The 27538-nt window shown below is 42.3% G+C and overlaps 4 protein-coding genes across 8 annotated transcripts in view; 1 reads left to right on the forward strand and 3 right to left on the reverse strand.

Annotated features, from left to right (window-relative positions):
* Window positions 1-486: 486 nt before the first annotated feature.
* On the reverse strand, window positions 487-8002 carry LOC115125726 (vacuolar protein sorting-associated protein 29). Its single transcript, XM_029655276.2, has 4 exons — window positions 7900-8002; window positions 1647-1838; window positions 1283-1518; window positions 487-1154 (listed from the first exon to the last, which is right to left on the reverse strand). The coding sequence occupies exons 1-4, from the start codon at window positions 7900-7902 to the stop codon at window positions 1037-1039; spliced, it is 549 nt and encodes a 182-aa protein (XP_029511136.1). The 5' UTR covers window positions 7903-8002; the 3' UTR covers window positions 487-1036.
* Window positions 8003-8711: 709 nt separating this feature from the next.
* On the reverse strand, window positions 8712-10635 carry LOC115125736 (nucleolar complex protein 4 homolog). The gene is made up of 4 exons (XM_029655295.2): window positions 9773-10635; window positions 9531-9612; window positions 9311-9424; window positions 8712-9171 (listed from the first exon to the last, which is right to left on the reverse strand). Exons 2-4 carry the CDS (start codon window positions 9558-9560, stop codon window positions 9052-9054), a joined length of 264 nt encoding a protein of 87 aa, XP_029511155.1. The 5' UTR covers window positions 9561-9612; window positions 9773-10635; the 3' UTR covers window positions 8712-9051.
* A 2957-nt stretch (window positions 10636-13592) lies between these two features.
* On the reverse strand, window positions 13593-16791 carry LOC115125724 (pseudouridylate synthase 1 homolog). 5 transcript variants are annotated; one of them, XM_029655267.2, is made up of 6 exons: window positions 16692-16791; window positions 15512-15738; window positions 15276-15413; window positions 14982-15084; window positions 13970-14667; window positions 13593-13776 (listed from the first exon to the last, which is right to left on the reverse strand). In XM_029655267.2, the coding sequence occupies exons 1-6, from the start codon at window positions 16789-16791 to the stop codon at window positions 13732-13734; spliced, it is 1311 nt and encodes a 436-aa protein (XP_029511127.2). In that variant the 3' UTR covers window positions 13593-13731. The 5 variants fall into 5 exon arrangements, with proteins under 5 accessions (XP_029511127.2, XP_029511133.1, XP_029511130.1 ...); XM_029655273.2 differs by lacking the exon at window positions 16692-16791 and adding an exon at window positions 16527-16685; XM_029655270.2 differs by lacking the exon at window positions 16692-16791 and adding an exon at window positions 16247-16685.
* Window positions 16792-19019: 2228 nt separating this feature from the next.
* The window catches only part of LOC115125731 (sarcoplasmic/endoplasmic reticulum calcium ATPase 2), a 48358-nt gene continuing 39839 nt past the window's right edge, over window positions 19020-27538 (forward strand). The window contains exons 1-3 of the mRNA XM_029655289.2: window positions 19020-19683; window positions 21860-21877; window positions 21981-22063. Coding sequence (XP_029511149.1) covers window positions 19566-19683; window positions 21860-21877; window positions 21981-22063 — 219 coding nt within the window. The 5' untranslated portion in view covers window positions 19020-19565. The remainder of the gene's footprint in view (window positions 19684-21859; window positions 21878-21980; window positions 22064-27538) is intronic.

Consider the following 27538-nt stretch of genomic DNA (forward strand, 5'->3'; position numbering starts at 1 on the left):
TTATACCTTGCCACCCATTGCGAAACTAACTGGAGCTCTTTGTTGAGTGTTGCAGTCATTTCAGTCACTGTAGTAGCTGACGTGTATAGTGTTGAGTCATCCGCATACATAGACACACTGGCTTTGCTCAAAGCATGTCATTAGTAAAGATTGAAAAAAGGGGCCTAAACAGCTACCCTGGGGAATTCCTGATTCTACCTGGAATATTTTGGAGAGGCTTCCATTAAAGAACACCCTCTGTGTTCTGTTAGACAAGTAACTCTTTATCCGCAATATAGCAGGGGGTGTAAAGCCATTATCATTGACTGTCAAAACAGCCCCCACAAACTTATCATCAATTTCTCACTGTTCATGGGGGAGATGACTAATTCACTAACTTATCGGATACATGACAGCGACGCTCATTTGTTGTCACAGTGTTTTTACATGCGTTGACATTTTCTCTAGGTGTTAGTCTTACAATTTAATAACAACAAGTGGCTGAAAGAAAGTGAAATTGGATTTTTATTGTGGGGAAAATGAGTGAGAGAAGGCCCACTACAGGAAGATAAAGGCCATGGAGTTACATGTACTTACAGGACATTTTACATCCCAATACGTACAATTAAAAATATTTATTTTAATGACATTACGCAAACTCGTGACCTTATTGCATTCTCTACAGACACCAGATGGTGGGTTGAACACAAGCAAATGCTGATGAAATATAAACAATATTGTACATTTCTTTATAGAGTTAAGTGGCAAACAGATATGGTACAGCATTAAGCATTGTGGTGACCAGTGCTTGACTTGGACATGAATAGGTTCTGGTATTCATTTTGTGTGCTGGTACTGTTTATATTTAGGTGCAGGAGCTCCACAATACTTTGGCGCTATTATTCTATAAGAGGAACAGGAGCTCAAGCAGCAGAACATTTGATGTGCAGCTCCTGCCCAAGTCAAGCATTAATGGTGACGTAGTTGGAGCTGCAGGTAGAAAGGAATGAAACGATACGCTAAGTGAACAACAGAGCCCCCTACTTCAGTCCTGGTTTTAGGATTTCTTGTACTCAATCCTCTCCACTTTCACGTCATCTCCGATGAGCTGGTAGACATACGTCACCACTGTGGATGCTTGGATGTCCATCAATACAAAGGATGGGATGATGTTGCTGAGGAGAAACCAAACAAAAGGGAGGAAGGCTCAGATTAATGCTAGCGGTTAGCAACTTACCAAGTCACCTGCTAAATGACCTAATAAATATGTGAGCGCCTTAATCTGTTAAAATGCCTCCATTACCTTTCCAGTGCGTTGTAGGCTCCAGTTGCTGAGCCGGGGTTGATGTAGAACTTGTTCTCGTTTTCGAAGGCCTCGAACTTGTGCGTGTGTCCAGAGATGAGGATGTCGACGTCAAGCTGCCTCTGCAGCAGGGCTAGGCTTGCCATGTCCCCCCATGGGATAACCTGGTGCCCATGGATCAGGCCGATCTTAAACTGACCCACTGTCACCACCTTCTGCTCCGGGTAGTTCAGGTTCTGTAGGGCAGAGAAGGCCAAAAACACACTACAGTTCATCCACTGTTCTAACCCATTAAAGGTTTACATATAAAAGTTTCAAGATAATGGATCATGTAATAAAGCAGAAGGGAAGCAGAGACAAAAACCTCATCAAAGTCTCCCCTGACGATGTGTACATCCCCAGCCAGGGTCTTCAGGTAGTCATAGCTCTCCTTGGTGCAAAGGTTGCCTGTACAGAGGATGTGCTGGATTTTGCCTGGCACTAGCAGCTTCTTGAACTTGGCTGGAAGGGTGTTGCATCGGTGGGGGATGTGCAGGTCACCTAACACCAGGACCAACTGTCATCAAACAATGGACGGAGAGTTATGTTAGCAACAGTATTTATGTTAGCAACAGTTACGAGAGGGGGCTCGGTCATACTTACGAAATGTAGGCTGTCAATTAGGGTGAATCTATACCATTTCAGCTCAGTCACCTCGGGAAATTAATTGAAATTCAACATGTGACTTGCACATTTTCAACAAGCCTGTTGTATTGAATGTCAATTCATTATAAAAAAATACCACAAATTCGGTCATCGAGTTGGATGATCACTTTTTTTGCTTTACTATAATTGTATGTTCTCTTAGGTATATCAATACTCCATCGTAATTAGGGCTGGAAGAGAAGATTTAGTCCTTGACCAAATTGGCAAAACACAAGCTTCTTGTCCCCTTAGGGACAAGGCTATCCCCACGTTTGGATCAGTTAGTCTGACCCGCGACTAATCAAAATAATCCTCGTTTCAGACAAACAAGAAAAGTACTTTTACCCCTTTTTCATGATAGCCAATTGGTAGATACAGTCTTGTCCCATCCCTGCAACTCCCGTACGCACTCAGGAAAGGCGAAGGTCGAGAGCCATGCATCCTCCGAAACAACCCTGCCAAGCCGCACTGCTCGCTTAACCTGGAAGCCAGCCGCACCAATGTGTCGGAGGAAACGCCGTCCAGTTGGCAACCGAGGTCAGCTTGCAGGCTCCCGACCTGCCACAAGGAGTCACTAGAGCATGATGGGACAAGTAAATCCCGGCCGGCCAAATCCTCCCCTAACCCGGACGACGCTGGCGGCCCAATTGTGCGCCGCCTTAAAGGTTTCCCGGTCACGGCCGGCTGTAACGCAGCCTGGGATCGAACCCGGGTCTGTATGACACCTCAAGCACTGCCTTAGACCACTGTGCCACTCTGTAGGCCCAAACAAGAAAAGTTTATTGATTTTTCCACACCACAATCAGACATCAGAAAAGTCATCCTACATCACCCTGAAACCAGCCCAAAAGGTCAGTGCATCCAAACTCAATAATCACAGACTGTAGCTCCAGTTTCAACTCAGTTTTTCACAATTCCTGATATTTAATACTAGTAATAATTCCCTGTCTTATGATCAACACTTTATTTTAAGAATGTGAAATGTCAGTATAATAGTAGAAAATTATTTAATTCAGCTTCACTTTCATCACATTCTCTGTGGGTCAGAAGTTTACATACACTCAATTAGAATTTGGTAGCATTGCCTTTAAATCGTTTAACTTGGGTAAAATGTTTTGGGTAGCCTTCCACAAGATTCCCACAATAAGCTGGGTGAATTTTGGCCCATTCCTCCTGACAGAGCTGGTGTAACTGAGTCAGGTTTGTAGGCCTCCTTGCTCGCACAAGCTTTTTCAGTTCTACCCACAAATCCTTTATTGGATTGAGGTCAGGGCTTTGAGATGGCCACTCCAATACCTTGACTTTGTTGCCCTTAAGCCATTTTGCCACAACTTTGGAAGTATGCTTGGGGTCATTGTCCATTTGGAAGACCCATTTGCGACCAAGTTTTAACTTGATGTCTTGAGATGTTCCTTCAATATGGTTTCAGCCTTGGTTTCTCAAATGATTGACTCGCCTGGTTCACCAACTACTTCTCTGATAGAGTTCAGTGTGTCAAATCGGAGGGTCTGCTGTCCAGACCTCTGGCAGTCTCTATGGGGGTGCCACAGGGTTCAATTCTTGGACCGACTCTCTTCTCTGTATACATCAATGAGGTCGCTCTTGCTGCTGGTGAGTCTCTGATCCACCTCTACGCAGACGACACCATTCTGTATACTTCCGGCCCTTCTTTGGACACTGTGTTAACAACCCTCCAGGCAAGCTTCAATGCCATACAACTCTCCTTCCGTGGCCTCCAATTGCTCTTAAATACAAGTAAAACTAAATGCATGCTCTTCAACCGATCGCTACCTGCACCTACCCGCCTGTCCAACATCACTACTCTGGACGGCTCTGACTTAGAATACGTGGACAACTACAAATACTTAGGTGTCTGGTTAGACTGTAAACTCTCCTTCCAGACCCATATCAAACATCTCCAATCCAAAGTTAAATCTAGAATTGGCTTCCTATTTCACAACAAAGCATCCTTCACTCATGCTGCCAAACATACCCTTGTAAAACTGACCATCCTACCAATCCTCGACTTTGGCGATGTCATTTACAAAATAGCCTCCAATACCCTACTCAACAAATTGGATGCAGTCTATCACAGTGCAATCCGTTTTGTCACCAAAGCCCCATATACTACCCACCATTGCGACCTGTACGCTCTCGTTGGCTGGCCCTCGCTTCATATTCGTCGCCAAACCCACTGGCTCCATGTCATCTACAAGACCCTGCTTGGTAAAGTCCCCCCTTATCTCAGCTCGCTGGTCACCATAGCATCTCCCACCTGTAGCACACGCTCCAGCAGGTATATCTCTCTAGTCACCCCCAAAACCAATTCTTTCTTTGGCCGCCTCTCCTTCCAGTTCTCTGCTGCCAATGACTGGAACGAACTACAAACATCTCTGAAACTGGAAACACTTATCTCCCTCACTAGTTTTAAGCACCAACTGTCAGAGCATCTTACAGATTACTGCACCTGTACATAGCCCACCTATAATTTAGCCCAAACAACTACCTCTTTCCCAACTGTATTTAATTAATTTATTTATTTTGCTCCTTTGCACCCCATTATTTTTATTTCTACTTTGCACATTCTTCCATTGCAAAACTACCATTCCAGTGTTTTACTTGCTATATTGTATTTACTTTGCCACCATGGCCTTTTTTGCCTTTACCTCCCTTCTCACCTCATTTGCTCACATTGTATATAGACTTGTTTATACTGTATTATTGACTGTATGTTTGTATGTTTTCCTTCCTCATGGTGCCATCTATTTTGTGAAGTGCACCAGTCCCTCCTGCAGCAAAGCACCCCCACAACATGATGCTGCCACCCCTGTGCTTCACGGTTGGGATGGTGTTCTTCGGCTCGCAAGCCTCCCCCTTTTTCCTCCAAACATAACGAAGGTCATTATGGCCAAACAGTTCTGTTTTTGTTTCATCAGACCAGAGGACATTTCTCCCAAAAGTACGATCTTTGTCCCCATGTGCAGTTGCAAACCATAGTCTGGCTTTCTTACGGCGGTTTTGGAGCAGTGGCTTCTTCCTTGCTGAGCGGCCTTTCAGATTATGTCGATATAGGACTCGTTTTACTTTGGATATAGATACTTTTGTACCGGTTTCCTCCAGCATCTTCACAAGGTCCTTTGCTGTTGTTCTGGGATTGATTTGCACTTTCCGCACCAAAGTACGTGAATCTCTAGGAGACAGAACGCGTCTCCTTCCTGGGCGGTATGGCGGCTGCGTGGTCCCATGGTGTTCATACTTGCGTACTATTGTTTGTACAGATGAACGTGGTACCTTCAGGCATTTGGAAATTGCTCCCAAGGATAAACCAGACTAGTGGATGTCTGCAATAATTTTTCTGAGGTCTTGGCTGATTTCCTTCGATTTTCCCATGATGTCCAGCAAAGAGGCACTGAGTTTGAAGGTCGGCCTTGAGGCACATCCACAGGTACACCTCCAATTGACTAAAATTATGTAAATTAGCCTATCAGAAGTTTTTAAAGCCATTCTAAAGCCATTTTCTAAGCTGTTTAAAAGGCACAGTCAATTTAGTGTATGTAAACATCTGACCCACTGGAACAGTGAATTATAAGTGAAATAATCTGTCTGTAAACAATTGTTTGAAAAATTACTTGTGTCAAGCACAAAGTAGATGTCCTAACCGACTTGCCAAAACTATAGTTTGTTAACAAGAAATTTGCAGAGTGGTTGAAAAAAACGAGTTAATGACTCCAACCTAAGTGTATGTAAACTAGTTTTAATGACTCCAACCTAAGTGTATGTAAACTAGTTTTAATGACTCCAACCTAAGTGTATGTAAACTAGTTTTAATGACTCCAACCTAAGTGTATGTAAACTAGTTTTAATGACTCCAACCTAAGTGTATGTAAACTAGTTTTAATTGACTCCAACCTAAGTGTATATAAACTAGTTAATGACTCCAACCTAAGTGTATGTAAACTAGTTAATGACTCCAACCTAAGTGTATGTAAACTAGTTTTAATGACTCCAACCTAAGTGTATATAAACTAGTTAATGACTCCAACCTAAGTGTATGTAAATGTCCGACTTCAACGGTTGGTTTCCATCCAATTAGTGAAATTGTACTGGAACTTCCTGTTTCCATCACAGCTGTTGTGATTTCTCTTTTAATATACAGTATGACTTTACTCGCATTAAAAACAGGATGGAAAAGTGGGTCTTAGCTAGGTTTCCATCCAATTGGCGACAGATTTTCATGTGATTATTCTAAAATATGCATAAAGAAAATGATACGCAGTTATGCGTCTCCAACCAAATTCTGTGTGCGACTACGATCGCATTTTCAACTAAACCGATAGTTTTGTCACAAAAACTGTTGTGTTAAGATAGTGAATGTGCCTAGTCTGGTTTTAGCACCAGAGCTCTTGCCAAAAGCTCGCAGATACAGTGCTGGTAGGATAGCCTACATGATGAGATTATTATGGATACTTGTATTTGTCTTTATGCAACTGAGGCACAAATAATTGTCTTTATTTTTAACACCATTTTTGTTACCTGATACCATTTTTTTTTTAAATGTATATTTCAGTGCATTCTATAAATAAAAAAGTGAAATCTGACAATCCATTGAAAGCCATTCATTATTTGTCCGTGCCAGTAAACATTGTGTGTGCTATAATTCAGTAAATATCTGATGGATTAAAAACAATTAAAACGGCTTGGAGTATCTTTATCCATTATCCAACTATTGCATTTATTAGAATTATTTTAAAACCTTTCACAATTTTGATGTTGCTACTTTACTCGCATAAAAACTGTGGATGGAAACGTGGTTACTGATAAATAAAAATCAGAATTGCTCAATATTCTCACCTGAATGGAATGCAGCATTCTAAGTGTCTGTGTGTTAATGGATGAATGCAATAAATGAATATATATTTGCTATTAGGGCATCATTATAGGCCTAACCTGCAGAGAATAGTGATGTGTGGAGTGTTACTATGACAGCCGTCTCCCCCTGCAAAACAAGACTACAGAAAGGGCAGAAGACAAGATCCAACACAGAGAACAGGGCACTTACCCGGTGAACAGCCTGAATACAAGCAGAGGTTGATTGGAGACAGGGAGTGGTGGGAGGGTGGGAAGGGAATGGTGGGTGAAAGGGGTGGAAAGCAAGATGTGCGTGAAGAGATTCACATGAAGCATGGTCAAAGATTGGAAAGGAAAAAAAGAACAAGGGACAAGAGTGAAAACTGAAATTATAAATTAAAAGTGGATGAATAAAGTAATGAAATATTCATAACAAATAAGAAGTGTTAGCTAGGTGACAATAGTAAATAGCCTTAATTGTTAGTGGGTTGTAGGTTATAGCAAACTAGGGAGTGTGAGTGATGAAGTGTCCCTACCAAGCAGTAACGTTTGGTTGGTGCACTGACACAAAACGTTAAGAGGGCTATAAAAGTTCAAATCAAACAAATACAAAAACTCACATTACTGAATTTATATTCGTAGATAACTGCGATGTGTAAAGCACATGGTGTGGTAACGTTAGTTAAACCAGATTTTGTTTTTGAAAATCACACGCTAGCTAGCATTTCTGACTAGTTAGCTACTGTCTGAAGCTTGCTAACAATTTGAGAAGGAAATTAAATAACGTTAGCTAGCTACTCGAGCAAGCTCATCACACCGATTTGTAAAAACGAACAAATAATGACAAATTTAAAGTACAACCGAATACAGGCGGTGTTTTGATGCTTATTCAGATCACATTTTCAACTGTCATGTGATCGTAGCTAGCTAACTTAGCAGACCAACAGACTTCACAAGTTTTATTTACCGGGATCTAGAGGTAGATTTTACGGTAACAAGGCTAGTTCTCACGTCTTCATACAAGTAATGTTCACGAAACATAAATAAGCCTCGAAATCTAATATTTACTGTCTTTCCAGACTTACCATCTTCTATTTTGCTGGATCTGCTAAGCTTCAGGAAGCAGCTACGCGTCTTGACGTAAGCAATGACAACGATCATGCAATCAGCCAATAAATGCCGAGCAATCCTACGGATTCCAATGTAGGACATACGCTCATGTGAGAAAAGTGGAATCTAATCTAATGCAATACGGCTTTCGAAAGATATGGACCTAATCTTTCAACAGCGAGAATGAATCATTTAAATAAAAAATATACACGTTCTGTAGCAGTTTTGCACAGATTCATACAGTAATGGGTGCCTTCCTCCTCCGGTACACTAACTCTGTGAAAGTGGGTATCAATTTAACCTTTTGTTTTCTGAAAATAATTTGTGACTGATATGAAAGACACGGTACTTATGTTTCCTAAACCGTACTGCGTACTGAGACCAAGCATCTGAGCGCTTAACAAAACTCCCCTGTACAGAAGACGCTTAATGACTGTGTAATGTACTGTAACAGAATCATGATCAAACTCTAGGTGGATTTCTGACATTTTGAACCACTTCATTACCTTATTTTTATATCTCAATGCGCCCATTGAAATGCATTATAAACATGGTGCATAGAGTTGTGAATGTATCTTTTAAGTGCAACTCCCTCCCTGTCAAACTTTATATGACTTCTGCTTAAAATGGTTATAGATATTGTATCATTCCATGTCCAACAGAGATTGCACACATGCATACCAATGTCAACATCTACAAAACATTGTAAATCTTATCTGACAATAAGCCTCAATATTAAACACAGCGCACAGTTTCCTAAGGTTTACATTTTTTATTTAACCTTTATTTAACTAGGCAAGTCAGTTAAGAACAAATTCTTATTTACAATGACGGCCTACCCCGGCCAAACCTGGACGACGCTGGGCCAATTGTGCGCCACCCTATGGGACTCCCGATCACGGCCGGTTGTGATACAGCCTGGGATCGAACCAGGGTCTGTAGTGATGCCTCTAGCACTGAGATGCAGTGCCTTAGACCACCACTGCGCCACTCGGGAAACACACATGATTGAAGTACAATGAATCCCAAACAGAAAACAAGAGAAACATGTGGAGCTGAAATATAAAGGGGATATTGGAGAGAGGTCCAAAGAGCTGGGTGTATGAATGTCCTGGTGCTGGTTGTCTCTACTCTAGAGAGAAGTGCAGGCCCAGTACCCCCACTCCTCCAGTGCCCTGCAGTAGCTTGATGGCAGGGTCAAAATCCAGCGGCACAGTCTTGCTCTGTTTCAGGTCCTGCTCCATCTGCTATGTGCACAGACATGGAAACACATTCCAACAATAACATGGTGACAAACACCAATATAAATATACATGCAAAGAAATGATAACAAAGAAAGAATCCACACCAGACATTATATCCTAACCAACCCCAATAAAACCTCACCTCATAGGTTGATAACTCCAGGACCTCGCTGATGTCATCCTCCTGCTGTGACAGGGGCTTGTTGATCGCCATGGCAGCCTTGGCCACATCAGGCTGGCAATGCTTCTGAAGAGTCTATACTCAGGAGGAAAGCAAGAGTAAAAAGTTAAGAGCAATGAGTGAGATTTCGTTGTGTTCATCTCTATGGATCATGTGTGTTTCTCTCGATATCCCTACATACCTGTAGCTCACAGGCTGCTTTCCAGGGCATGGCACTGGGTGGGGGTCCTCCTCCTCCATCAGGTAGGGGTCATCACAGGCTTCTGTTCAAGTACACACACATGAAATGACAAACAATCTGTCTATTGGAAAGCCCTTTGAGACTTTGCCTAAATGTAAACCCACCACAACATTACAATCAGAATCTAATTCATTCCCATCTCCAGACAGGTGAGTGTATGATGTGAAATGGGAACACCCTACCATCTGCTGCACTGGGGCGGTGAATGAGGACTCGGCAGGCAGGATGGAGGCGGATCAGGTTGTAGATGAAGGGCAGTACCATGAGCAAGGCAGCAGGCAGGGCCTTGAGGGCCAGGTGGGGCAGACCCTTGTCAAACGCTGCTACCAAGTAGACTGGCAGGTGACTTTGAGAGAAAGATGAGACACAATGGACAAAAGGTGTTGTTGACTGTTAAACAAATTTACAGCAAATGTGAGGATGAAATGCCAGTCATCGATAGTTAATGGAGTAAGCATGAAAGAGACGTCTGCTCTCAGTACAGCATAGCATCTATAGCATGTCTTCTATAGAACAGTCTATGAAAACAGACGATGGACACCCAACTCGCCAACATCATAGGCTGCAGCCAGGAAGTTGATCATCAGTGTGGGATTGCTATGTGGGGCAGGATGGAGTCACAGAGGATCACCAGCACCTTCTTGTACATGCTGTTGGGTAACTACAGGGGGCGACAGACAGACATGAGAAGGAAAATGTCATTCTGGGCTGCAGACTCCAGTCCAAACAAGGTGGTCTATATGTTATAGTTGACCTTATACCTTATACTTCAGAAACCCAAGCCACGACCGCTCAAAGCCACGCGTGTCTTCCTGATGGGAAGGAGAGATGATCATTCCATTCACACTTACAGCGATACAAATACTTATCACCAGACACAAAAATGCAGTTTCTTGTAGTTGATAGGAGACTTTGCTTACTTTTAGTTTGGCTTCCTTCCAGTCTTCGTGTTTTAGCTGTAGAATGAATCAAGGGGCAATAAAATCATGCTTCAAAGTAGTCTAGCCCAAATCCAACCAAACGTGCAGGCAATTATTTTATAAAGACTTCCATGCTATTGAAACAAGTAGCCTTTTTCTCCCAACAACTTTCTTTCATTGTCCAGAAGCCAAAGGCATAATCCTAGTCATATTAGCAACCCATGCTCGTTGTTGCATCTTTAGATCTCCCTCCTTTCAACATTTCTATCGGGTATTTTCATCTGTCACATGAAATCGCTCACAATGGTGTTTTCCCGTTAATTGCATTATGGAATGAACATTTGTGAGTATCCTACTGCCTTGTGCTCTGCTTTTAATGTGAATAAATCATTTTGGGGTGTAGCCTAGGCCTACTGGTTGTATGAATTTGGGATCTATCATCCCACAACTGTACCAGAGTCTGTTTGGAATAGGCCTTTTCTTTCTCGCACAGAACGACAAGCTGACCAAAAGGTCAATTTTTCTACTATGGGGGATAGCAGATTGACATATGCTAATGACCTACTGTTACGGACAGAAGTTTTTCTATAACATGTCCAAGTTTATAGGCTACACAGACAAAGACATCCGATAATGGCCGCGGGGAGGAAGGAGCAGCAGCTACGTAAAACATGTCAGAATCCCACACATGCCCCGAAGCTTCAGGTGTTTAGCTATTGGGAAGAGGCGTCCAGAGAATTTGGCATCTCTGCCACTCTGATAAGTTAATGGCACCTTTGCACTCTTGAGCCCCTTGCAGTAACAACGGAATAACATGGCCAATTTCTAATTGTTGCATACGAGTTACAAAAAATGATTTGTTATATTTTAAGAGCACAACAGCAAGCTGAAAGGGACTGACCTTCCTGTTAAACCAGGAAGTTGGTGAGTTCTCACTCCTGGCTAGGCCTGTTAACATTGGACAGTAGAGTGAAAACGTTGTTCTGGTAAATGGGCATCACTTCCTGTTAAACCAGGAAGTTGGTGAGTTCTCAATCCTGGCTAGGCCTGTTAACATTGGACAGTAGAGTGAAAACGTTGTTCTGGTAAATGGGCATCACTGCCTGAAGAGACAAGACCATTCTAAACCAACAACATCAGTCAGACAACACAGTCCAACACTTGAGCGAAGGTGTGGAGCACAGGTCAACCGAGGTGATGGAAGAGAAAAGAGTGAAGAATGTTTTACAATGGATAACCGCTATAAAACAGACAACTAAACAAGCTACGATAAACCATCTCATTTAGAACCTCCAATCACAGACACCAGACCCCTTTGTTTCTGTCCATCACCCTGCTCACGTTCTCGCGGACGGAGCTCAAGACGTAGTGACGCACATCCTCCATATCTAGGTAGTCCTGACATCTGGAGATAAGAAGCGCCGTATCGTCCTCCTGAGAGAGCAGCCACTCCACCACTGCCTGTTCACAGAGCAATGGATTGCTACAGACGAACAAAATCTAAACGTTTCAGGTGTGGCTCTGTTAGTAGAGCATGGCGCTCAGTTAGTAGAGCACGCCAAGAATCATGTGTTCAATTCCTGCTGGGGCCACCCATACTAACAATGTATGTACGCATGAATGTCTGCTGAACAATTATGTATATAATATCATTGCTGCTAAATGGCATAAATACAGGTGGGTCCAGTTTCAAACTTACCTCTTTGGTATACCAATGAACCCTAATGACCTCTTAAATGGTGTAACATTCGCGCAAGGCAACTAACATGTAGTATTTCATTGAACCCCCTACCTGGATGAGTTTCCTTGGGAAGTTGTAGTGTTCACTCCAGTCCAAGTCCTTGAGGGGGAACTTCCCTTCCGTGGAGGCAAACTTCATCAGTGAACACAGGGCACTCTCCTGCATTGGAGCTATTTGACCAAGAAGGAGGATGATGGAGTGCTGCAACAAATGACCTAGCCTCCACAATCACCCGACCTCAACCCAATTGAGATGGTTTGGGATGAGTTGAACCGCAGAGTGAAGGAAAAGCAGCCAACAAATGCTCAGCATATGTGGGAACTCCTTCAAGACTATTGCAAAAGCATTCCAGGTGAAGCTGGTTGAGAGAATGCCAAAAGTCTGCAAAGCTGTCATCAAAGCAAAGGGTGGCTACTTTAATTAAAGAAAAATAAAAATGTTTTGATTTATTTAACACTTTTTTGGTTACTACATGACTCCATGTGTGTTACTTCATAGTTTTGATGTCTTCACTATTATTCTACAATGTAGAAAATAGTTCAAACAAATAACAACTATTGAATGAGTAGGTGTGTCCAAACTTTTGACAGTTACTCTGTCAGAATTTCCTCATGGGCGAGGATATTGTTCAATTGGCCAAAGCTTGGCCCCCCAGTTGAAATGGTCTAGAACCGCCACTGCTAATGATGAGCAGAACAGCTTCCTACATCCATTGATCGCACAAACAACTTTCTTCTCTTTCTCTGACTGAGGATGAAAGTGAAGAATGTGCATTGATATCGAATATGGATCGTCAATAACCAATACAACTATCAGGGCACAATTAATATGGGGGTCTGATTAACTAGCTTTCAAAACGCAACGATAACATGGACCACATAGAACGTTTCTGTTTAGTTACATACCTGAAGACACTCAAGAACGTCTTACACATCGTTGGCATGTTTCCTGCTCTAAATAATAATGTGTGTCGATTTGGGGTGTTTTTATACCATCTTCCGAACTCATCTTGCGCCTCCGAAGTTGACCTCGTTTTCAGTTGTGGATCCTATAGACGTACTTAGTTCTAATTTCGCACCCTTGCGGTCGGTGGGTATATCGTGCTGGGCATGGCCAAATAATATTCCAAGTATCTCAAATATTCTAGAAGTACTGTAATGAAATATACTTCCATAATTGATTAACATTATTGTTATCAAATACCACAATTAATTTCATGGCATCCCATCATAGACCTGTCTCTTCTCAAGCGGTGTTTGTTGTATGACTGCTTCCAGCTAACGAATCCTCCAAAATACAGTGTGTTAAAGATTACTACTGGAAAGGATTCACGCTCAATGGTTTAAATTAAAGAACAAAATGTTTATTCAAACGTATTATGTAAAAATCAGTGGCATTATTGACAATGCATTTCCATAGCAAAACAAAAGCTCATTCTTGAGAGATACAGCAAAGGGTGTCTTTCTACTCGCTGGACTCTTCAAAGTGCAGAATCTGAACCATCACCCTCATCATCATCATCATCCTGAAAATGGAAACATTTTATGGGTTAAAGAAAAAAGGAAAAAAAAAAGAGAGTGATGGCATCTCCCAAAAAGACAGCAGTTTTATGACTCCTCAGTGTGAACTGCTCCTAGTTGATGATTAAGCTACTAATGTTGAACACTTAAAAAAACAACCAGACAATTGAACTGGCAAATATTATTCTGTTCACCCACCTGCCCCCTGTCCTTATCCTGGGCCCCTTTTGCAGTGGCCTTAAAGTCGTGTATGGGCAGTGTGGCCATCCAGCTGGCCATGGACCCTTCCTGGCACTCAGTCTCCACAATGCTGGGGTAGATGTGTTCCTCCTTGAAGGCCAAGATAGCCTGCTCCTCTTCAGTCCACTCCAGGCACTCATGGAGGCCGTCCCCGCCGAAGCGCTTGTTATACATGTCAAAGTGCACCTTCTCGAGCACCAGGCCCAGCCCAGGGGCCTTGGGCACATCCACCTTCTCCTCGCCCCAGCTTCGCTTTAACACCTCATCCCCAGAATAACCCTTCACCACAGCTATCACCAGGCCAATCATTTTCCGGATTTGATGCATCATGAAGCTCTGGCCACGCACAGTAATCTCAGCAAACTCAGCGCCGCTGCGCACAAAGGGCTCGCCACAGGTCATCTCTGTGATGTAACGGCGGGCGCTGGGGTCCCGCGCGGCCTTCTGGGAGGTGAAGTTGTGAAAGTTATGAGTGCCCTTGTATCTGCCAAACAGACCATTTACTCTCTGCAGTGTCTCTGGCTCCAGGCGGAATGCAATAGAATTCTCAGTGCTATAGTCTTTTGGGGCGAAGGCCACAGTGGGAAGCATGTAGGAGTATGTGCGAGCATCACAGCTGTTTTTAGAATTGAAGCCCCCAGTCACTCGTTTCAGACCTACCGGGACAAAAGAAATATCACAAACTATGTGGAACCACACTGGTAACCAAAGCGACATAAGTTATTTTTTAGATAAAAAAAAAGAAGAAGTATATATTCAAAACAATAAGCAGAATAAACAGCATGAGACAATTAACAATTCCATTGTCATCCCACGTCCAACATATTTTCACAAAAAGTGGAATCAATGACTTCCCAAAAGCGACCACCTAGACTTCAAGAACATATTCTTAATTCTGACACCATGGGCTTCCGTGTGAAGGGTTTAGGCTCATCTCCAACACGTTAAACTGGAAGCAGTGCGACCTCACCCAGCACTCGGATCTGTGGTGGAAGATTGGAGTTGAGCTTTTCCATAATGTCTTCAATCATCCATAGTTTTAGAGAGACCACTTGACCTGCTGCAGAAACACCCTGACAAAACAAATGGTGCTGATCACAAAGCAAGGTAATAATCCATTTGTGTTTGAGGCCACACACAGTGCATGTCTTGTCCCGTGCAGGCCATTACTTCAGGTATAAAACACAGGTATGTAAGACTACTTGCTCAAGGGACGCATTTGCGCTGACAGAAACTAAGCCCTTTCCATGTTTGTCTCCCATACCTTGTCCGTTCTTGCACATCTTTGGAATGACATTTTTTTCATATCATCTCCATGGTTTTCTGGGATACACCCAGACTTGATCAGTGCTGTAACCAGCTCATCCTCAATGGTTTTGAACTGGGAAGATCCAGCATTTCTCTGAAACACAAAACAGATGAAGAATTTAGAAAGTAGCAATTTTGTTTAAAAACACATGGGATACGATTTAAGGAACGATTAAGAGGGTTAATACCAACCTGCATACCGTAGTAACCTTTGCCTGAATACGCCAAAAGCAGGACCACTTTTCTTTTGGGGTGTTTCCTCTCATCGCCAGTCTGTTCTACATCAGACTTGAGCTTCTTTCTGATGTGCTCACCCGACTCTCCATCGCCCTCCTCCACTCGTTTCAGTGGCTTGTTCTGCACATTCCCTGATTCTTCACTCATTATCCACCTTATCCCTGCACACTTGTAAAGCCAACCTGATAACACAAAAAAATAGCTAGTGAGTGAAGGGATGTATTTCATTCAAGTTATGACATTTCAGCCCTGTTCATTCACTACCAGGGTTAGTGTGCACTCACACTTAGTTATTCCACATATACAATTCCTTGATCTCAGATATGATTTTCAGATAAGGGGAGTGAAGATAACCAGACGGGAGGGAACAACTTTCTGAAATTAAATCCAGCCTTGGGCTGAAATCAATACTTGTAAACTTCACCATAGGTACTATAGTGAAGGTGGATCAGTACTAATCTAAAAGGTATGGATATGTAAATACAATACGGTTCATCACTACAGGTGACATCCTTCCAATAATGTCACATCTACAGGACTAACGTTACCTGGAGGTGCCAACAAATGGTCATCATTACTTGACCGCTTAACACGAGTTAACGTTAGAACGCCAGCTACTATAATATCGATGACATACTCAAATTGACTTTCCCTCGAACTAGTCAGCTAATTTTGCTAAATTCGGCTTACCGTTGCTTTTGATACTCAACACTCGTGGACTTGCTATCAAGGCTCGAATGTTCTGCATTGCTCATGTCTTCATTGAATGTTAAGAAGTTTAACAAGCTTTATGATAATGTTAAAGTTCTGAAGATCAAAATTAGGAGATAGCTAGCTGAATCACTAACGATAGCTAGCTAACTAAACTAGCTTTATCACAAGACATTTCCTATGGTTAGCTAGCTAGCTACCATGACTAGCAATAACACTTTTGCTATAAGATGAAACAAATCATTTGCAGGAGACTCACGAGTGATCCACGAACAATCGTTAAATACACGACTTGCTTATAGCACAAAGTCGGGAGTTTATCCAGTTACGACATTTGTACAATCACAAAAATGCAAGATGAAACCCTTTTACAAGTAGCTAGCTAACTACCGCTGACCAACACATGGACAAGATCAACGTCGACCTTTCTTCTTCGTGTGGCTTTCTGACAAACTGGACTCCTTCTTCTTCTTCTTCTTCTTTGGGATTTGCTTGGCAGATCGCATCCAACTTTTAGGTTGCATACACCACCACCTACTGTACTGGTGTGTGGGGCCATTAACGGTCTAGCTACATTATATTCTTTGATACGATAATACAAAAATTGCCCTGGCATCTCCTCTCAACAACAACAAAAAACGCCACCCACCTCACTATTCAACCCTATCTAGTCCTACTCCAGACTGAGAGGACATAACACTACCACTCACACCCCCTTGCAGATGTTCTGCAGCAAATCCTCGCAATCCCAAGTACTTCGCTGCTGCCACCACAACCTCTATTTCTGTGACTTTCGCTTAATTTCTACAGTACAATTGACAACCATGGCTATAAATGCTAAAACTTACTGAAGCACATGTTATTCCTATCACTCTCTATTGACTTCGGCCTACTCACAGGGATGCTCTTAGGATCCCTCACCCTGGACCCATCTTCCGCTACTTCTCTCTTCCCTGCCTCAGCATATGACACCTTCTGCACTACTCTGATCCTAGCAACCTCAACCTGTCTTTCTCTCACTGGGCACCTCTGACCTCCAGCACCATGGGTACCCCTACAGTTTACACCAGGGATCATCAACTAGATTCAGCCGCAGTCTGATTTTTTTCTTGAGCGGCTGGTCAGGGGGCTGGAACATAATTACAAATAACTTGTAGATGGCAAATTGACAGCAAGAAGCACAAACGGATATAATGTTTGTCTAAAATATAATCACTTCAAACCGTGCTTACATTTGTATATGATCACGTCTTTATTATGCGTGGGAATACTTGGGGACAGACTTCTTTAAAAAAAAATCAATTGGAGCCGAATTCCTGCTGTTTTTAGTCTATTGTTCCCCCCCTCAAAAAAATACGTATTTTCCACCATAATTTGCAAATAAATTAATTAAAAATCCTACAATGTGATTTTCTGGATTTTTTTTCTCATTTTGTCTGTCATAGTTGAAGTGTACCTATGATGACAATTACAGACCTCTCTCATCTTTTTAAGTGGGAGAACTTGCACAATTGGTGGCTGACTAAATACGTTTTTTGCCCCACTGTATGTATGTATGTATGTATGTATATATATATATATATCGTAACTGGACACTATATATATACAGTCCCAGTCTAAAGTTTGGACACACCTACTCATTCAAGGGTTTTTCTTTATATTCAAGTTTTTGAAACTATTTTCTACATCAGACCAAAGGACAGATTTCCACCGGGATCATGTTTCTTGGCCCAAGCAAGTCTCTTCTTCTTATTGGTGTCCTTTAGTGGTGGTTTCCTTGCAGAAATTTGACCATGAAGACCTGATTCTTCTGAGTGAGGGAGAAGTGACAGGTCAATGATTCACATGAGCAGAGTCAACGGTTGATCTTTTTGTTAATTTATAGGGACTCTTTAGAGGGATTCTCAAGAAAGAAAAACAAGTAGGTGGCAAGTACGATGCAGAACACTTTTGTTAAATATTTACAGATAACATTGACAAAGAATACATATACTGTAAGTAGGAGCAGATCAGCCCATGGTTTACATCACATCAGGACATACAACTGCAACGCGTTTCAACTACAAGAATCTTCTTCGGGCAGCGTTGAGGGATTCTCACAAATTCTCATAAATAATCTGGACCAAGCTATTATTTAAACACTGAAGATGCCATTGACCTCCAGAAGCCCATACGTCCCACAATGTCATGCTGGTGTCCACCAATGCAACCATCCTGTACAAACAATAGAAAACTCACCTATCTGAATCATAGCTCACAACCCAGGTCTGCTTTCCAACATAACATGAATTTTCAACTGGGCTCTTTATCAAATGGGTATTCTTAATTTGTGTCTTGCCTACCTTAGGACACTTGTGTTTGGATTAATACTAGCTGTCAGCTGTAGTGGGCTATGCTAAATCAAGAAAAGAGAGAGCATTCAACATAAAATTTTCACTTTTCTTAAATCCCTAAATTACATAGACACGTATAAGCCTATCTACTTGTGTTCCCCCCCTCTGATCAAGTGATATGCCAAGACTTTACCGATAATCTAGTTTTACTAACTCTTTAAAATATTGCTGTTATATTAATGCTGTAAATAATACCACATACTTTATTTTAATGGGCTGTAATATATATATATATATATATTTATTTGAGGAGAGTCAGCTGATCAGAGACACCGGAGAAAGATCTGGAAGAAAAAGGGATTTCCGGAGTCTCTCCAGCCAATAAGCGCATTCCACATGCGGACGCCGAGCGCAGTATTCCGAGCATGCGAACTGGTAGCGGACAAATGCGATTGGTGCTGATGGTGATAGTAGTGAAACCGCGGCAGCACACAAGAAGGAATAGACTGCGGACATCCACCAAGGCAGTACTTTCAGACCTGCCGTCTTGTATTAACTTACTACGCATGTCTTCTTAAGTTATTGCTCCGTTAAAAATGAAATAGTTTTGATGGTGGTAGCTATGAATTATCCGTATTTCATTGTTGTGCCTGGAACGTTGTAACCGGCGAGTTTGAGGGGTAAGGCATTGCTCTCGTAACAAGTGGCGAGGAGGGCTAACGCAGTCATTACACTAGCCAGTTTTTTTGACTGCATGTGAGGTTATTAAGTTAGCTACAGACGTTTTTGGGATAACATACATTTCGAGATTGTTCTGCATTTTCGGCAGCGTGAGTTTGGGGAAGACTCAAAATAAGTAAAGATTCAGTGGGGTTCTTGAGGTTTCTTCAATTAACTATCTAGATCGCCGCTTACGTTAGCTGGACAGCTAAGTTAGCTAGTGTTTCCTCGAGCGGCTACTCACCATGGAGAACGCTCACACAAAGACCGTGGAGGAAGTTTACAGTCATTTCAACGTGAACGAAAGCACAGGTCTAGGTGTAGACCAAGTGAAGAGGCAGCGGGAAAAATGGGGACCTAATGGTGAGTAACATGTTTTTGAAATGTGATATCCCTTGCCTGGCAACACGGTGCACGGCCTGTTAGCTTGCTAGCATTCTTAAGCAACCGGCATGCTTGAAAAAATACTGCTGACGTCACGAGCATGTTCAGGCTGACAATGACTGTTAAAAAAAAACACAAAACGACAAATTATTTCTGTAAACTGAAACGAAATGTTGCACATTTTGTAATGATCTGCCGATTCTAAACGATGTTAAATTCCTATTTCTTAGCTATGTTTAGTTCACCCAGTCCACGTCTATCTGGATGTAATTTCCCATTTGATTTTTTTTCCCGGAAAACGTTCATGTTCAGTTGTCGAGTTTTTCTCAACTCCAAGATGTACATCGTATCAATGCCTAGATAAAGTATTCACACCGCTTGAGACCCCCCACACACACACATTTTGTTGTTACAGACTGAATTTAAAATGGATCAAATTGAGATTTTGTCATACACAATACCCCTTAACGTCAAAGTGGAATTATGTTTTGAGAAATGTACAGATGAAAAGCTAGAATGTATTTATTTAGCCCCTTTTGTTATGGCAATCCTAAATACGCTAAGGAGTAAAAATGTGTAAGTCTTCCTAAAGAAGGGCACCTATTGGTAGATGGGTAAAAAAAATCCCATTGAGCATGGTGACATTATTAATTACACTTTGGATGGTGTGTCAATGCAGTCACTACAAAGATACAGGTGTCCTAACTCCGTTGCCAGAGAGAACAGAAACGACTCAGGGATTACACAATGAGAGGCCACTGGTGACCTTAAAACAGTTTGCGTCTAATGGCTGTGAAAGAACTGAGGATGGCTTAACATTGTAGTTACTCCACAGCACACACCTAATTATAGAGTGTAATGGCAGCCTGTACAGAATACCAATATTAAAAAAAAAAAAAAAGCATCCTGTTTGCAATAAGGCACCAAAGTAAAACTGCAAAACATTTGGGAAAGAGATTCGCTTTATGTTGTGAATAGAAAGTTATATTTGGGGCAAAACCAACACATTACTGAGTAACGCTTCATATTATCAAGCATGGCTGCGTCATGTTGTGGGTATGCTTGTCAACGGCAAGGACCAGAGTTTTTTTTTTAATGATAAAAACCCCCCCGGAATAAAGCTAATGTAACAGTATAACTTTAGTCCGTCCCCTCGCCCATACCCGGGCGTGAACCAGGTACTCTCTGCACACATCAACAGTCACCCTCGAAGCATCGCTCCACAAAAGCCGCGGCCCTTGCAGAGCAAGGGGAACTACTACTTCAAGGTCTCAGAGCAAGTGACGTCACCGATTGAACCGCTATTTAGCGCGAACACCGCTAACTAGCTAGCCATTTCACATCCGTTACACTAAGCACAGGCAAAACCGTACAGGGAAACCTGGTTCAGTCTGCTTTCCAACAGACACTGGAAGACAAATTCACCTTTCAGCAGGATAATAACCTAAAACACAAGGCCAAGTGTATGTACAATACACACACACACTGCAGTTGCTTACCAAGATGACATTGAATGTTCCTGAGTGGCCTAGTTACTATTTACACTTAAATTGACTTGACAATCTATGGCAAGGCTTGAAAATGGCTGTCAAGTAATGATCAACAACCAACTTGACAGAGCTTGAAAACAAAATTTAAATAAATAAATAATTTTACATTCTAGGTGTGTGAAGCTCTTAGACTGTAAGATCACCAAAGGTGACTAACATATTGGCTCGGTGTGAATACCTATGTTAATACCTATGTTAGATATTTCTGAATTAAATTTTAATTCAATGGCAAAATATTTAAAACTAGTTTTCACTTTGTTATTATGGTGTATTGTGTGGAGATAAGTGAGGTCGGTTTAATACATTTTGAATTCAGTTTGTAACACAACAAGAAGTGAAATATTTAAGGCTGATGCTTTCTGAAGCCACTGCCCGTATGGTTGAGAAATCCAGCTAGTTCTGTCGTAACACACCGGGACACTCTTTACACGCTACTTTGATTCAGTGGTTTTCGTAGCAGGTTCCCAGAGCCTTTTCACTAACCCTTATCCTAACCTGTTACGAAAAAGCCACTTTGGTCTTGAAGTGGCATAACGAGTGTTTTCAAGTAACGTTTCTCTCACTGTTCTCTATTTTCGGTGTCGTGTCCCTTGGATGATTCGCAGAATTGCCTGCTGAGGAGGGTAAAGCAAATAGTTTCTTTTTGTTCAGTTTACTTCTTCAATGCCACATTTGAAGGTATCCCATTATTTGGATGCTATCAAAACCTCTATTTTGTCCTCTTAGGAAAATCTTTATGGGAGCTGGTGGTTGAACAGTTTGAAGATCTGCTTGTGAGGATTCTTCTTCTTGCAGCCTGCATATCTTTTGTAAGTATAACATGACCCAATTCCGGCACATGAGGATCATACTAAGTTTCATATCTGTCCAGAATAAGTATGAACATAATTGGGGCATGTGCAAATCTCCTGTAAGGCAGACCATACTCAATAGGGTTTTCTTTAGGGTTCATACACACCAATGGCATTTGCCTGCAGAGAGTACTTGTGAATGGATTTTACATGTAGAATTGCACAGAAAATGTCAACAACGCGCTGAGCGATTGGTAGACAAATGGTAGATCCACATTCAGTGGGACGTGTGCCACCATTTAGAAAATGCAAGCCCCTAGGTATTCATTTGGCCTGATGCCCACAGCTCCAACCTCATGATGGATTTCTATATAATCTGACTTTATTCTGGTGAAAAATGTAATGAACTGGCATTTGTCCAGTACTATAGGAATAATTGGTTATTGCTCCTACTTGTATGTCATTACGTCTCAGGTTACAGTATTGGAATGAGGGGTGTGTGTAGTCCTGGTCGGTCCCTGTTCTAAAAAATAAAATGTCCCAATGCTCCAGGGCAGTGTGTAGGATGCGGTCTTTCAGATGGGACATAAAGCAGGTGTCCGGACTCTGGTCATTAAAGATCCCATGGCACTTATCATAAGAGTAGGGGTGTTTACCCCTTCCTGTAGCTCAGTGGTTCTCAAACCTCTCCTTGGGGACACACAGACGTTTCACAATTTTGTTTGGGTGTAGCCCTCAACTAGTTCACCTGATTCATGAAGTCACCGGCTTGGCAAGTTGAATCAGGTGCGCTAGCTCTGGAATAGATCAAATGCATGGAATGGTTGGGGATCTTTGAGGAGAGTTTTGAGAACCACTTCAATGCCACTGCTGTAAATATCACCAGCAGCAAGGACACATGGTTATGGTCAGGAATCTAGCCTGTAAATCACATCCAGTATTAGGCAGATCACATAAACAAGTCCCGGGCGGGCTTGAGCCGTCAAGCTGTTCATGTTTGACATTTGATTTGATAGGCTGTACCTCTTGTGTTCGGAGGAGGATAAAGTTATGTGACACATTTCTGGTTCTGGCCTAGATTCTGATTGAGCGGACAAGTTACTCCTGTCCCTGTTCTGAAATAGTCTTCGAGGCCTCTCCCATTCTCTGGAGAAGATTTGCTGAATTGGGACAAACTCATGGCGCTCAATACATTTACTAATGCGCAGTAGTGAGAGGCTTTCAATCCCCTATTCATAGATAAAATGATTGTCATTATATTATTGACTGTGTTATTGCCAGGGAGCTTGACAAGGCTAATTAGTTGGGCTCTGAGTTAATGATGCCACGGCCTTTGTAGTGTACTCCGTTGCCCGAGGAGGAGTTCTACTCTGGTCCATCTCCTCCCTGTATATTGATTGACTGTCAGAGACATCAAAATAGAATGAGGGGGTGTGGCTATTTAGCCTCCTCATTCAAAGAAGTGGTCATTGCATTGTATAGCAATCAAGATCAAGCTTTGCCTTTTTATGAATGCTGTTGTGAGGGAGGCTACCACTCCAGCCCTGAAGTATAGACTAGTTTAAGATGTGCAGTTGTCAGTATATCTACAATTATACCTTCTGTTTCTCTGAGTCATTTCTGTGAGGTAAAATGTTTGGGCCTCATCAGATTGATTTGATCTCTTATGTAATCTGGTCATTCAAACGGAGCTGGTTAAAATCTATGCATCCGATTTCAGTGGCTGAGAAGGACTTTATGGAAATGAATCCCACTTCAAAGAGTAGTCGCTTGCTGTTCAGATAGAGGACTGAATGCGTTTAGCCAGAAACAGGGTGTCTGTACAGGACAGAGTTGTGCGGAGCTTTGAATTTGAACTACTACAGTTATTAGCAGTAGCATGTTCAACTAGGGCTGTGACGGCCATGGAGTTTTGGATGATGGTTATGTCAGCCAAATGAACGCGCTCACCATTTTTTTTAATCGTTCAAAATGGCAACAAAAAATGTATTTCATTTAATACACATTTACTCTGCTCCTGAATGCCTGAGCTGCTGTCAAATGTGCACGGACGTTAGATACCTAGCTAATGTGCTTGCTAAAATAAAATTTGATTGATAACATACACATGGTTAACCTGTTAGACCTCTCCCCCTTTGTGCAATTTCTGCCTGAAGACATACCCAAATCTAACAGCCTGTAGCTCAGGCACAGAACCAAGGATATGCATATTCTTGGTACCATTTGAAAGAAAACACTCTGAAGTTTGAATTGAATGTAGGAGAATAACACACAATAGATCTGGTTTAGATAAAACAATGAACAAAAACATACGATTTTTGTATCATCTTTAAAATGAACAAGATAAAACAAACATTCAGATAGGATGATGGGGACAATTTCAGCAAAAAGTATAAGAGGGCAACAGTACTTACAGAATGATAACTTCCTAAATGAGTGTGCTACAGGACATTAATCATGAAATCACCCAGGTGTCCCACACAAGTAGCCCAAATGTACCCTAGTGGCCAAATTAGTGAAGGTATACATTTTGAAACAAATAACTATATACAAAATACCAACAAAAAAAACACATTTATTTATATATATATATATATCACATTTACAAAATAACATTGGTAGCTATTTACACACTTTCAATATTTGGAAGACCCCCAGTCCTCTATCAAATCAATTTATATAGCCCCAGTCTAAAACCCCAAACAGCAAGCAATGCAGTTGTAGAAGCACGGTGGCTAGGAAAAACTAGCCACCAAAACTAGCCACCACTGATTGGAGGAAGCATGCTGGCTGTGTTGAGATGTATGGGTTTGCATTCTACACAATACCATTTTAAATAAAACATTTATTATGGTATTGTGTAAATGCAAACCCATTTGATATAAAATGGTATTGTGTAGAATGCAAACCCATTCATCTCAACACAGCCAGCATGCTTCCTCCAATCAGTCTACATTAGAGGGAGCACCAAGCCCTGTCCCTTCTGCTCCTCAGTCTACATTAGAGGGAGCATCAAGGAGCTTGCTGGCTACAGCACCACTGCACCAAGCCCTGTCCCTTCTGATCCTCAGTCTACATTAGAGGGAGCATCAAGGAGCTTGCTGGCTACAGCACCACTGCACCAAGCCCTGTCCCTTCTGCTCCTCAGTCTACATTAGAGGGAGCATCAAGGAGCTTGTTGGCTACAGCACCACTGCACCAAGCCCTGTCCCTTCTGCTCCTGCCAATAAGTGGTGTTCATCTGTGTGCAGGCATGGATGTGCCTAAGGGCCAAAAGTATATACACTGCTCAAAAAAATAAAGGGAACACTTAAACAACACAATGTAACTCCGAGTCAATCACACTTCTGTGAAATTAAACTGTCCACTTATGAAGCAACACTGATTGACAATAAATTTCACATGCTGTTGTGCAAATGGAATAGACAACAGGTGGAAATTATAGGCAAGTCTACAACCCACACAAGTGGCTCAGGTAGTGTAGCTCATCCAGGATGGCACATCAATGCGAGCTGTGGCAAGAAGGTTTGCTGTGTCTGTCAGCGTAGTGTTCAGAGCATGGGGGCGCTACCAGGAGACAGGTCAGTACATCAGGAGACGTGGAGGAGGCCGTAGGAGGGAAACAACCCAGCAGCAGGACGGCTACCTCCGCCTTTGTGCTAGGAGGAGCACTGCCACAGCCCTGCAAAATGACCTCCAGCAGGCCACAAATGTGCATGTGTCTGCTCAAACGTTCAGAAACAGACTCCATGAGGGTGGTATGAGGGCCCGACGTCCACAGGTGGGGGTTGTGCTTACAGCCCAACACCGTGCAGGATTTTGGAATTTGCCAGAGAACACCAAGATTGGCAAATTCGCCACTGGTGCCCTGTGCTCTTCACAGATGAAAGCAGGTTCACACTGAGCACATGTGACAGACATGACAGTCTGGAGACGCCGTGGAGAACGTTCTGCTGCCTGCAACATCCTCCAGCATGACTGGTTTGGCTGTGGGTCAGTCGTGGGGTGGCATTTCTTTGGGGGGCGCACAGCCCTCCATGTGCTCGCCAGAGGTAGCCTGACTGCCATTAGGTACCGAGATGAGATCCTCAGACCCCTTGTGAGACCATATGCTGGTGCGGTTGGCCCTGGGTTCCTCCTAATGCAAGACAATGCTAGACCTCATGTGGCTGGAGTGTGTCAGCAGTTCCTGCAAGAGGAAGGCATTGATGCTATGGACTGGCCCGCCCGTTCCCCAGACCTGAATCCAATTGAGCACATCTGGGACATCATGTCTCGCTCCATCCACCAACGCCACGTTGCACCACAGACTGTCCAGGAGTTGGCGGATGCTTTAGTCCAGGTCTGGGAGGAGATCCCTCAGGAGACCATCCGCCACCACATCAGGAGCATGCCCAGATGTTGTAGGGAGGTCATACAGGCACGTGGAGGCCACACACACTACTGAGCCTCATTTTGACTTGTTTTAAGGACATCAAAGTTGGATCAGCCTGTAGTGTGGTTTTCCACTTTAATTTTGAGTGTCACTCCAAATCCAGACCTCCATGGGTTGATACATTTGATTTCCATTGATAATTTTTGTGTGATTTTGCTGTCAGCACATTCAACTATGTAAAGAAAAAAGTATTTAATAAAAATATTTCATTCAGATCTAGGATGTGTTATTTTAGTGTTCCCTTTATTTTTTTGAGCGGTTTTTATATACACACACACACACACAGGCGATGGTCGTTCTCATACAAACAAACAGACCCTCACTCACAATGACTAGCTAACGTGTACTTTACCCATTTCATTACATCTGTATATATTGCAAATCAAATGTAAAAACAATCACAAATAATATTTTATATTAATTTCAAACGGCATTAGCATGAGAGCAACTTACCAGTCCAAAACCATGTCCTCTCCGTTCAAAAAATATGCCAGTTTCAGTCTTCAAAATGGAGTCTTTAAAAAAGCAGATCTGTCTCACTTTCACATTTACATTTACATTTAAGTCATTTAGCAGACGCTCTTATCCAGAGCGACTTACAAATTGGTGCATTCACCTTATGACATCCAGTGGAACGATGAAAGAACGGTCCTTACGCCATTGTTCAATGGAAAGGTTTGTCTTACAACAAGATTTCAAGACGATCAGTGGTCATTGGGTTAAAAGACAGTCAATCAACGAGACAGTGGTCATATAATTGGTGCACAATGGGCTCTTACAACAAAGAATCATTGGTGCACAATGGGCTCTTACAACAAAGAATCATGGGATATTGCCGTTTACCTCTGCTCATTGGCTATCTACCCAGCTAGATTTCAAGACGATCAGTGGTCATTGGGTTAAGACAGTCAATCAACGAGACAGTGGTCATATAATTGGTGCACAATGGGCTCCTCACTTGTTGTCTTCCAATCCGTTTTTTCCGGGTCAATACGTTCCGCAAAATGACCCATCAGGTTTGGTTGTGTTACAAACAAACAGTTGATTGCAAGGAAACC

Source organism: Oncorhynchus nerka, linkage group LG19, assembly GCF_034236695.1.
Source record: "Oncorhynchus nerka isolate Pitt River linkage group LG19, Oner_Uvic_2.0, whole genome shotgun sequence".
In the NCBI taxonomy this organism is placed as follows: Eukaryota; Metazoa; Chordata; class Actinopteri; order Salmoniformes; family Salmonidae; genus Oncorhynchus; species Oncorhynchus nerka.

Coding starts and splice junctions, on each gene's coding strand:
- LOC115125736 (XM_029655295.2), bottom strand. CDS start 9,560: ATGCCCTGGAAAGCAGCCTGTGAGCTACAG. Junction 9,425..9,530: donor AAGCAGCCTGTGAGCTACAG/GTATGTAGGGAT, acceptor TCCTGAGTATAG/ACTCTTCAGAAGCATTGCCA. Junction 9,172..9,310: donor TGGAGTTATCAACCTATGAG/GTGAGGTTTTAT, acceptor CTGTGCACATAG/CAGATGGAGCAGGACCTGAA.
- LOC115125726 (XM_029655276.2), bottom strand. Junction 1,519..1,646: donor TCAGGGGAGACTTTGATGAG/GTTTTTGTCTCT, acceptor TCTGCCCTACAG/AACCTGAACTACCCGGAGCA. Junction 1,155..1,282: donor GCCTACAACGCACTGGAAAG/GTAATGGAGGCA, acceptor GTTTCTCCTCAG/CAACATCATCCCATCCTTTG.
- LOC115125724 (XM_029655267.2), bottom strand. CDS start 16,791: ATGCAACCTAAAAGTTGGATGCGATCTGCCAAGCAAATCCCAAAGAAG. Junction 15,085..15,275: donor GATGTGCAAGAACGGACAAG/GTATGGGAGACA, acceptor TTGTTTTGTCAG/GGTGTTTCTGCAGCAGGTCA. Junction 13,777..13,969: donor AGGATAAGGACAGGGGGCAG/GTGGGTGAACAG, acceptor TTCCATTTTCAG/GATGATGATGATGATGAGGG.